Genomic DNA, 12,026 nt, shown 5'->3' with positions numbered 1-12,026 from the left:
GGGGGGGGGGGGGGGGGGGGGGGGGGGGGGGGGGGGCTGGGAGCAAGAAGCATCAACTCATAGTTGCTTCTCGCCTGTGTCTTGACCAGGCAAATCTGGGACCTTGAACCAGTGACCTCAGCATTCCAGGTCCACACTCTATCCACTGCACCAACACAGGTCAAGCTACAAGAACATTTAATATTAGGAAGGTCATGTTTCAACCTCGTAGGGAAAAGGGTTTATTTAACAACCAGCTACTAATATTTGAAATAACTGGCTATTCTTCTATTCTTTTTTTTTTTTTTTTTTTTGTACTTTTTCCCCCTAAAGTTAGAAGTGGGGAGGCAGCCAGACAGACTCTCGCACGCACCTGATCGGGCTATACCCAACATGCCCACCAGGGGACGATGCTCTGCCCATCTGGGGCGCTGCTCCGTTTTGGCCAGAGCCATTCTAGTGCCTCAACGCCCAGGCCAACTTTGCTCCAGTGGAGCCTTGGCTGCGGGAGGGGAAGCGATAGAAAGGAAGGAGAGGGGGAAGAGTGGAGAAGCAGATGAGCGCTTCTCCTGTGTGCCCTGACCAGAATTGAACCTGGGACTTTCACATGCCAGGCTGACGCTCTACCGCTAGCCAACTGGTCAGGGCCCTAGCTATCCTTCTGAAAGAATTCAGTCCCCATTTCCTGCCATAAGCCAAAACAAATTCTAGCTGAATAAGACATCATATAATCTGGACATAGGAAACCCAAAAATTTAAAATGACATATCTGACTAAAAAGTTACCTTTTTATATGGTGGATATATATATTGATATATACCCAGGGACACAATGGAACAATCACTTGCAATACAGATGAACGTAATTTCAGTTCACAAAGAGCTCCTGAGAACTGACAGGTGCCCAGGCTATGTACTGGCTATCTACACCAGAGAAAACCCAAAGACTGACAGTGTCAGCAGAGTTACAGATGGTGCCTACTACTTGCTAACAAGGAGGTTAGAGGAAGAAACCCTGCATTGCTGGTGGGAACTCAGTTATTACTATCCTTCGGGAAAGCAATCTGATATCATCTTGCTCTCTCTTTTTTTTTTTTTAATTCAGTGAGAGGAGGGGAGGCAGAGAGACAGACTCTCACATGTTCCCTAACCGGGATCCACCTGGGAAGCCCACTAGGGAGCGATGCTCTGCCCACTGGGACGTTGCTCCATTGCTCAGCAACCGAACTCTTCTTAGCACCTTAGGCGAGGCCACAGAGCCATCCTCAGCTCCTGGGGCCAACTCGCTCCAATCGAGCCATGGCTGCAGAAGGGAAAGAGGAAGAAGACAGAGAGAGAGCGAGAAAGAGAAGCAAGAGGGGAAGGGGGAGAAGCAGACGGTCACTTCTCCTGTGTGACCTGACTGGGAATTAAACCCAGGACATCCAGACTTCATGCCAATTCTCTACCACTAAGCCAACCGGCCAGGGCCTTGATATTATCTCTTAAAAATACACATATGCCCTGGCCGGTTGGCTCAGCGGTAGAGCGTCGGCCTAGCGTGCGGAGGACCCGGGTTCGATTCCCGGCCAGGGCACACAGGAGAAGCACCCATTTGCTTCTCCACCCCTCCGCCGCACTTTCCTCTCTGTCTCTCTCTTCCCCTCCCGCAGCCAAGGCTCCATTGGAGCAAAGATGGCCCGGGCGCTGGGGATGGCTCTGTGGCCTCTGCCTCAGGCGCTAGAGTGGCTCTGGTCGCAACATGGCGACGCCCAGGATGGGCAGAGCATCGCCCCCTGGTGGGCAGAGCATCGCCCCTGGTGGGCGTGCCGGGTGGATCCCGGTCGGGCACATGCGGGAGTCTGTCTGACTGTCTCTCCCTGTTTCCAGCTTCAGAAAAATGAAAAAAAAAAAAAAAAAAAATACACATATGTGGGGGAAACAGCTGTGTTAGGCTTACTTGCTAGTTTCCTGGCTGCAAGCACTTGACACAATTAGTGTGTGAGCACACAACAGAAACCCATGTGTGTGTCTCTATGAAGAGCTCTGGGTGCTTTCTGTCAGTGGTGATTCTACCAGACTGGTCTCCGCCACTGCAAGGTACTGTTCGCTGGTTCCCTCAGCTGCCACAGTGAGAGCCGGTTTTCTTGATCCCTAGCCGTCCACTGTGAAAAGCAGTTTTCCTTTGTTTATTTGCTTGCCTCTCTGCGAGTCTCCAATAAATGGGTAGTGGCCTGATGCTTTCCAGCTCTGCAGTTTCTCTACCATCTGCTTGAATCCAATGTGAACCTGCCTGGCCTTGACCACCGGCATTGTAACATAAATTTCGAACTAACAACCTCACTCCTGAGAGGCTAGCTTATAGAAATGAAAGCATAAGAATAAGAATATAGCCCTGGCCGGTTGGCTCAGCGGTAGAGCGTCGGCCTAGCGTGCGGAGGACCCGGGTTCGATTCCCGGCCAGGGCACACAGGAGAAGCGCCCATTTGCTTCTCCACCCCTCCGCCGCACTTTCCTCTCTGTCTCTCTCTTCCCCTCCCGCAGCCGAGGCTCCATTGGAGCAAAGATGGCCCGGGCGCTGGGGATGGCTCCTTGGTCTCTGCCCCAGGCACTAGAGTGGCTCTGGTCGCAACATGGCGACGCCCAGGATGGGCAGATTATCGCCCCCTGGTGGGCAGAGCGTCGCCCCATGGTGGGCGTGCCGGGTGGATCCCGGTCGGGCGCATGTGGGAGTCTGTCTGACTGTCTCTCCCCGTTTCCAGCTTCAGAAAAATGAAAAAAAAAAAAAAAAAAAAGAATAAGGATATAAAGACAGCAATATCTGAAGAGAAAAACTCCAACAGTGATGGCAGTCAACAGGAAACTGGTGAAAAACAACTCCCCATACATGCAATTAGGAAAAGCACCAGGTCACAAGTCTAGGTATGAGGTGTGTTAAAGGCAGGGGGAAAGAGGGAGATAACAAGGCCTTAAGTACGCATCCTGATCAGCTCCTTCCAGCTGTATTAGTGCTTCTCAGTTGGGGATCTCCTGGCATTTTGGGTGGAGCAATTCCTTGGGCAGGGCTGGCCTTTTTCATTATGGAATTCTCAGTATAGTTGAGAACAGTCCTGGGAAGAACCCATTCCAAAAATCTCCCTGCCACAGGTCCAGAGGCCCTATCCCGCTGGGAACTGCCACCTTCTATGTACTGTTTCCTGGAGCAAGGAGAACCCACCTGGCTCTTTACAACCACTATGTGCTCCCTCAAATGCTCTCTGCATTCCCAATGCCTACCTCATCTCTGACACCTTGTAGGGAAAACAGCTGTCAGGCTTGCTCGCTTGTACTTTGCAGGATCAGCGTGTAAGCACATGGCAGAGCCACGTGTGTAGTCTACATAAGACTTACAGGTGCTTTCCCTTGGCGCAGATCACTTGCCTGCCACCACAAAGGGTAATTTTTCTCCTTGCTCACCTGCTGCTGTGAGAAGCAGTTCCCCCCTGCCTGTTTGCTCACCCTCTGTTGTAAGAATCTAAGAAACAGAAATGGCCCAATGCTTCCCGGCTCTGCAGTTCCTCTACCGTCTGCCCGAATCCAATGTGGATCTGCCTGGCCTTGGCCACCAGCATTACACACCTCCTCTATCCATATGTCTGACTACCACAGATGACTGACAATGCTTCATGACTTGCCTTAACTCACTGGCCCTGCCTGAGCTGCAAAGTCCAAAAAAGCCTTCAACTTCCACATGCCAACAATTACCTTTCTGTCTGCGAACAGTTCAGGGAACAACACAAGAAAGAAAATACAGGCAAATTTTACTCAAGGAATACAATTCCTAAACTTTCTCTTTTTTTTTTCTTCTCTTCCGTGAAAGAGAGAGAGAGACAGAGAGAGGGACAGACAGGAAGGGAGAGAGACGAGAAACACCACTCTTCGCAGCGGCACCCCAGCTACCCATTGACTGCTCTCTCATATGTGTCCTGACCGGGGGCCACAGAAGACCGAGTGACCCCTTGCTCGAGCCAGTGACCTCGGGCTCAAGCTGGCAACCTCGGGGTTTCAAACCCGGACCGTCCATATCCCAGTCCAATGCCCCATCCACCACACCACCGCCTGGTCAGGCTGGTTAACCTTTCTGAAGAGGAAAGTAAGTCCATCTCATTTAGCCTGTACAACCACTGTGCAAAGCTGGCATTCTCATTTTACAGATGAGGGATGGAAGCTCATAACACAATAAAAACTAGATCTAATTACAAGTAGTAGAACTGGAATTTGAATTCAAGTTTATCTCCTCCATAAACAGGAGTAATCGGACCAAGGACCTCCCAGTGGACGGATCTCCTGAGCATGCAAAGAGAATAAGAATGTGCCCAGTCAAAGCAGGGCAGCCTCAGCTGTAGTCCTCACTGCCCCAGCATTGTTCAGGTTATTCACAAATAAGTGGAATTGCTATAAGCTATAGCAGAATGTGCCATTACCTTCCCAGATAAACATAGGTTTTTCTGACTACATGGAAAAGAGTGAGCTAGAAAAGATTAACAACAAGGAAGTCAGGCAGGGGCTGGGTGGATGGTCAATCACCACAGAGGCCAGACAGCTGCCAGAGACCCACCTGCTTAAGTGCATTCCGTGCAATTGTCTGGAATGCCTGCTCCACATTGATAGCCTCCTTGGCACTCGTCTCAAAGTAGGGAATGTTGTTTTTGCTGTAGCACCAGGCCTGTGCTCGTTTCGTGGCCACCTGGAAGAGGAAGCAGGGTGCACATGTGCTCATACTAATATTAGAAGCAGCTGGCACTGATTCAATTCATCCCAGGGAGATTACCGTGCCTAGTCTACAGGTAGCACAGGTGAGGAAACAGATTTCAGGGATGAGGGTGTGTTGCAGGTAGGGGATGGAGAGACTTGAAGATCTTTTCTGGGTCACCCTGCTGGCTGTGCACACTATAGCTAGGATTCAAACCCAAAGCCCATTTCTCTGTCTACAACCCATGGCTTCTGACACTTAGCTACACACAAACACTGACAGTAAAGGGAGTAAGAAGCCAGCCTAGGAAGAAGTGAACAGTCTTTCCTGGGACCTCAGAGGTCCCAGCACAGGAAATGCCTGACAGCTTGGTCTGAAGGTTTGCAGTTCCTTCCCCATTACTGCTAATGTTACATCACCTGTGCTACACACCCAAGTGCCAAAGAATTCTATAGCTCTGAACAACACCTTTGCCTCTCGTATCCTAATTTCTTCCCCTACTTCAGCCCATTTTCAGGTACAAGAGTCAAACTAAGTCACTTAGGAAAGGGAGAAAGAGAGGTCAATGGTTGGAAATAAACCTACCTATAATTTAAAAAAAGTCTAGGCCCTGGCCTGTTGGCTCAGTGGTAGAGCGTCGGCCTAGCATGCAGAAGTCCCGGGTTCGATTCCTGGCCAGGGCACACAGGAGAAGCGCCCATCTACTTCTCCACCCCTCCCCCTCTCCTTCCTCTCTGTCTCTCTCTTCCCCTCCCGCAGCGAGGCTCCATTGGAGCAAAGTTGGCCCGGGCGCTGGGGATGGCTCTGTAGCCTCTGCCTCAGGCGCTAGAGTGGCTCTGGTTGCAACAGAGCTACGCCCCGGATGGGCAGAGCATCGCTCCCTGGTGGGTGTGCCAGGTGGATCCCGGTCGGGTGCATGTGGGAGTCTGTCTGACTGCCTCCCTGTTTCCAGCTTTGGAAAAATACAAAAAAGAAAAAAGAAAAAGAAAAAGTCTACGTCCCCAAGAGAAATGCTATTTGAACGTAAAGCAGAGTAATTTTAGTCAAAGCTTATAGCAATCTTCTGCACCAATGATGATCTAGGCAGGTCCTTGAGGCATTGGGAGAATACTTGAGAATGACAAAATCTAATTCCCTCCTTTCAAGTGCAGAAAGGCACCTGAAGCTCAGCGGGCAAAAGCAACAGCCCAATATCATGCCAGCTGGCGCGGCATAGGGCTTAACCCAGGTCTCCTGGGCCCTGATCTTTAAAGGCTGCCTGAAGGTAGTTTTCACTCCAACATGTAAACTCTAGAGCAATTCTGGGCTTAGCACAGAACCCTTAAATTTCACACAACACCTTAGAAGTAGGTGTCCCTCATAGGAAAGCAGAGTAATAAAGGGACAGCTGGCAAGCACCGTTTTCCAAGCCCTCTTGGGTGCCAGGGCTTTGAGGCTCACTGTCATTCGACCTCAGTGTTCTCGTTAGGTGAGTGAAGATTCACATTCTAAGAAACAGTCCTAAATTAAAAGTGCATGAGCCAGGCTTTAAATTCAATTCTGCCTTTAAATCCAAAAAAAACAAAATGTAAAATATCACACAGCCTCAAGTCAAATTATTTCACTAGGACAGACCAAGAGAGTGGCTGGTCCAGGCAGCACCAGAGGAAGGACTTGCTGCTTCAAACAGACACCACTGCAGACTTCACTGTCCTGTTCTACCATGGGGGAGCCAAGAGGGTATGCCTTTACCAAGTTAGAGGGAAGACCCCATTGCAAAGGCTGAGCAGGTAACTCATTAGCTATCTCTCCCCCCACCCCCACCGTGGGGGCACACACAGACATTCTGGGTGCTGGTCCTTGAAGCATGTGGCTTTATACTAATCAAAGCTAAAAACAGCATGTGTCATCCCAAACGTAGCTGTCACTTTTAAAGTAAGGCCTTTTCTATGATCCAATAGCCGTAACCCATGTAAGGGTAAGCCACACCTGTATGATTCCCACCATCTTCAGCACTTACTTGTCTGTTTTCAAGGTCAATCTTGTTTCCCAACACCACGAAAGGGAAGTTTTCAGGATCCCGAGGACTGGCCTGGATGAGAAACTCATCTCTCCAACTATCAAGGGTTTTGAACGTGTTGGGGGCAGTCACATCAAATACCAGAACGCAGCAGTCAGCACCTCTGTAGAAGGCCACACCAAGAGACTGGAACCGTTCCTGTCCGGCTGTGTCCCAGATCTGTGAGAAACAAAGTATGTATTCCTTAGGGTCAGAGCGCCAGAAGTAGGGGGATGCGAGAGGAAATAAGATGGATTTTGGGGCCACCGCAGACAAGAGACTTTAGAATTCAGGAAACAGATTTCACCAGCAGAGTATCAGAACAACCCTGACAAACAGACATGTATTAGCGCATGTTTCTATGCGGGGTGATACTGAGTTTGAACTCTGGGGTGCTAGAAAATATTTTATCTTGCTCCAGGTGGTAGGCACAGTGGTAGATAGTTATATAAAATTCATATTATAAACGTAACATTTACATACTCTGGGAACTTTGGGGGAGGGGGGGTGACAGAACCATAGGGAGGTGACTTACTGCTAAATTATATATATAAACCTATGCCTTTTACTATATAGAATTTTTAAAAAATCAGTATGTTTATTTATACCTCAATTTTAAAAACAAAAAACCCTGACAGAGAGATAAAGGAAAAGACAACAAGAACATACTCTAGAGCTGTGATGGCGAACCTATGACACTCCTATCAGCACTGAGACGTGTACCCATTTTCGATGACACGTGGCCGCATGCAGCCGCATACCAGAGAAGTATGGGGCCGCATGCCGAGAAGGACCTCGGCTCCTGCACGGTCAGGTGCAGTAGCCGAGGATAAAACATTTGCTGTAGTGTAGACACTCTGTGCCGGTGGTCTGTAGGCCAAAACAACAGAACTCTGGCACAGAGCGTCTAGTTCTGGGACTTACAGTTAGGCCGTTACAGGATCTTTGACCTCAATTCCAGCCAGCGGAGCAGGGAGCAGCGGAATACTGCGGGGGACGCATCTCTGGGGGCTCTGTGATCGCCATTACCAGCAACCACATAACCACAGCAACCATCATCCAATCTACTGTTCTGGGATGTCCTGGATTTCTAATTGACCATCATTACTGAGATAAGAGAGGGAGGCTGGGAGAGGCGAGGGCCTGTGCTACGGGTGCCGTTTCCCGCCATTAGAAATAGTGGCAGCCATCTTAATTTACATAAGATGCAACTTGCAGAATTTCCAGACAGCATCTGGGCTCAGGTGTTTGTCAACTTGAGGTCAAAGCTTGAGAATCTGGAAAGGTGCCGCTTGGAGAATCAAGAGGAGTGCCACTACAAACAGGAAATTTGGAGTGCCTGGAACCGATTACCAGACACTTTTACCACCCTGGAAAATATAGCAATGGCTTTACTCACAATTTTTCCCTCTACATACTTTTGTGAGACCTTATTCTCAGCGTTAAATAATATCAAAACCAACAAAAGAAACAGACTGACTGATGAAGTTAGTAGCGCTTGCTTGGGCTTAAAGTGTACAAAATACCAACCTTCAATTGAAGATTTAGCCAATGAAATTCAGCAACAAAAAAGTCACTAATAGGCAGGTTAGTTAAAGAATTCCCCCTCACTTATCTTAGTTCACGGCACCCCGCACAAATTAAATAATATCAAGACCAACAAAAGAAACCGACTGACAGATGAACAAAGAAGTCACTAAGCAGGTAAGTTAAATAATCGGGTTTTGGTTTATTAAATACAGTTATATATTACAATTAACATTTTTGTTATTTAAATTATAAATATCACAAAATTACGTTTTTTTTCTCGAAGCGACACACCACCCAAGTTATGCTCAGTTTTTGGGCAAATTTTGACATACCAAGCTCAAAAGATTACCCATCACTGCTCTAGAGAACAGAAGGAAGTCAGCTTTTAATCAAAAGAACACCAGGTACTAGTGACCAGCTCAAAAAATTTTGCATCATTCATTGCCATGCTAAGTTCACGAGCAAGAATGGATCTTCCCATTACCCTAGATCTCTAACTGGGCCACCCTAGTCACCCTGGAGAGATGACCAGCGTTCTGAGGAATGCTCTGACACGTCCCAGCACTGGGCCAGGAGCAGCATGCAGTTACTTCCAGCCGACACTGGTCTTCAAATGTTGAATCCAGTCTGTTTGAAGGAAAACCACTTAGAACAATATGGGAATCTGGACTGTCCTCATAACCCAAATAAATTCCAACTTTACATCCAAATCACCAGTCAACTCCCTCAGAGGCCCAGGGTTCAGGCCAAAATGGAATACGTGCTGGTTCTGCTTTATAACCAGAACCAGATTCTACAGAAGGCTAGTTGGGCTCTTCTGAGAAGCCCTTCTTAGGCAGTCAGACTTGCCTCCCTGTGAACCAGAACACTTGGGGAACATGCTACCATACTCAGGCCACAGACTAAACTCCCAATTCAGGTAGGAGGAGCCTCATTATATAAAATAAGGGTATGATGCTTGGTTAGAATATGTAAATATGCACAAAGGCAAAAACAGGGTGAAATTACGGGGTCCACATTTCTTTACTACTACCAAGGTAAACAAAGCTCATAATGTTTTAAACCCAACACCTCTCAAAGAGTCCCAAAACATAATATCCAATTCCAGACAGTTGTTTCACTCTTGGGGACTCGCACAAATGACACAGTGGCAAACAGGAGCAGAGCCATAACTTAACTATTGTCTAGAAGGCTGGAAATGGTAGCATTAAAACCCTTAAAGATCCCGCTTTTAGGAATATACCCCAAGGACACCATAGAACGGCTCCAAAAGGAGAAATGCACCCCCATGTTTGTGGCAGCATTGTTCACAATAGCAAAGATCTGGAAACAGCCCAAGTGTCCGTCAGAGGACGAGTGGATTAAAAAGCTTTGATACATATATACTATGGAATACTATTCAGCCATAAGAAATGATGACATCGGATCATTTACAATAACATGGATGGACCTTGATAACATTATACGGAGTGAAATAAGTAAATCAGAAAAAAAACTAAGAACTATATGAATCCATACATAGAAGGGACATAAAAATGAGACTCAGAGACATGAACAAGAATGTGATGGCAACAGGGGTGGGGGGTGGGGGGAGGGGGATGGGGTGAAGAAGGAGAGAGGGGTTGGGGGAGGGGAGGGGCATAAAAAAACAGATAGAAGGTGACAGAAGACAATTTAACTTTGGAGGAGGGGTATACAGCACAATCAAATGTCAAAATAATCTAGAGATGTTTTCTCTCAACATATGTACCCTGATTTATCAATGTCACTGCATTAAATTTAATAAATAAATTAAAAAAAAAAAAAAAAAAAAACTTAAGGAAGCTTCACCAGAGCAACACCACTACACAAGACTGAACTTTCTCTCACAGGTCAGCCAAAAATAGACCAGGCTAAAAACAAGTTGGAAAGGGCTATGTGGTTATGTGTTAGTGCTGGCAGAGAGCACATCTCAGCTTTCTGCTGAACAGTAATTCCCAGGAGCCAAAAGGTTATCCCCAAGGGCAACTGGGAAGCCCACTTCAGCCTCTTCCTCTGATGTACATGGTCCCCACAATCAGTACATGACGATGTGGTTGACCAGACTCAGCCACACTTCTGGTAGTCAGGAGCCTGACCTTGGCAACCCACTCCATTCCCAGGCAACTGCAAAGGTCATCCCTGATCAGAGGAATGAAGTTAGGAGGTTGTTGTGAATGTCTGCATGTGGCATATAGCTCAAACCACTGGGTAAAGGAAGTAGCCACTCAAACAGAACCAGAAGGGTGTAATGATGGCTTAGATATAAGAATAAAGGGCAATAAAGACAAATTCAAGTCTAATTATCCTATCTGCCTCTCAACAGCATGGGGGGACTAAATACTGCCCCCAATAAAATAAACAAAGTACATACACAGTAGGTAAAATAGGATTTCTACTAACAGTAGATAACCAGTAGAGGAATTGCTGGTGATGTCTTTGTGGTTTCTGGTTCTCCAACATTATACAATGATAATGTATCTCTCAGAGTGGCAAGTGGGCCTTTGCTCATAAAACAGGACCAAAGCAAAGGGGAAAAAGGAAAGGAGAGAGAGAGACAACTACTACTAAAATAGGGCCTGACCAGGCGGTGGCGCAGTGGATACAGCATCGAACTGGGATGCAGAGGACCCAGGTTCAAGACCCCGAGATCGCCAGCTTGAGCAAGGACTCATCTGGTTTGAGCAAAGCTCACCAGCTTGGACCCAAGGTCTCTGGCTTGAGCAAGGGGTTACTCGGTCTGCTGAAGGCCCACAGTGAAGGGGCAAATGAGAAAGCAATCAATGAACAACTAAAGGTGTCGCAACGAAAAACTGATGACTGTTGCTTCTCATCTCTCTCTGTTCCTATCTGTCTGTCCCTAGCTATCCCTCTCTCTGACTCTCTGTCTCTGTATAAAAAAAAAACTAGAAAGCCCAGCGGTCATACGAAATGACCGCTGTTCTAGATATTATAAATTGTAATTAAAATGATTTGTGCAAAGGTGTTTTTTTGCATTTCTCTCCTGCCTTTGTTCAAGGGACTCATTTTGTCGAGACAGGCTTTTTTGTCTTGTATCTGAGGCAAGCCTTGTTTCTCTATGCTCATCAGTCTCATTTTGCCGAGAAAGACACATTTGCTCTGCGACTGAAGCAAGCCTTGTCTTTCTCTGCTCAGTGGATTATTTTTGTCGAGAAAGCCGTTTTTGTGCAGCTTTAGCTCCTTTTCTCTCTTCAGTGCTGTGTTTTCTAGGAGGCATTCTTAAAAGAAATTACGTTAAGACGTAGTTTTTATGTAAAACAGATGATTGCCAATGCAAACAAATGTTCACCTTCCCCCTGACCCGCTCAATTTGCATTCAGCCGTGGCAACTTCACCCCATTGGCTAGTACAGTTACGCAAGCAACCAATAAGCTATCGGTGACAAACAGACACTTAAGCCACATATAATAAAGATAAAAAAAAGAGTAATAAAAAAATTAGGGGATATTTCAAAATGAATACGAAACTATAAAATATCCCCTAATTTAAAAAAAGGGGAAAGTTTAAATTCAGGTTTGGATATAGCTAATAAAGTATTTTTTATTAAATAAGTAATAGTCTTTTTTTGTTAATTGAATTTTTAGAGAGAAAGGAAAGGAGAGAGCGAGAGACAGACAGATAAGAACATCAATCTCTTCCTGTATGTGCCCTAACCAGGGATCAAACCAGCAACCTCTGCTTTGAGACAATGTTCTAACCAACAGAGCTATTTGGCCAAGGCAGAGATAAC

The 12,026-nt window shown here is 46.8% G+C and overlaps 1 protein-coding gene across 1 annotated transcript in view; it reads right to left on the bottom strand.

Annotated features, from left to right (window-relative positions):
- The window catches only part of RAB7A (RAB7A, member RAS oncogene family), a 77,453-nt gene that overhangs the window by 4,593 nt on the left and 60,834 nt on the right, over nt 1-12,026 (bottom strand). Inside the window, exons 4-5 of the mRNA XM_066352508.1 lie at nt 6,689-6,907; nt 4,555-4,683 (exon numbers count right to left, since the gene is read on the bottom strand). Coding sequence (XP_066208605.1) covers nt 4,555-4,683; nt 6,689-6,907 — 348 coding nt within the window. The remainder of the gene's footprint in view (nt 1-4,554; nt 4,684-6,688; nt 6,908-12,026) is intronic.

This window comes from Saccopteryx leptura, chromosome 11 (genome assembly GCF_036850995.1).
Source record: "Saccopteryx leptura isolate mSacLep1 chromosome 11, mSacLep1_pri_phased_curated, whole genome shotgun sequence".
Taxonomy (NCBI): Eukaryota; Metazoa; Chordata; class Mammalia; order Chiroptera; family Emballonuridae; genus Saccopteryx; species Saccopteryx leptura.
This window is presented reverse-complemented; position numbering and strand designations above follow the sequence as displayed.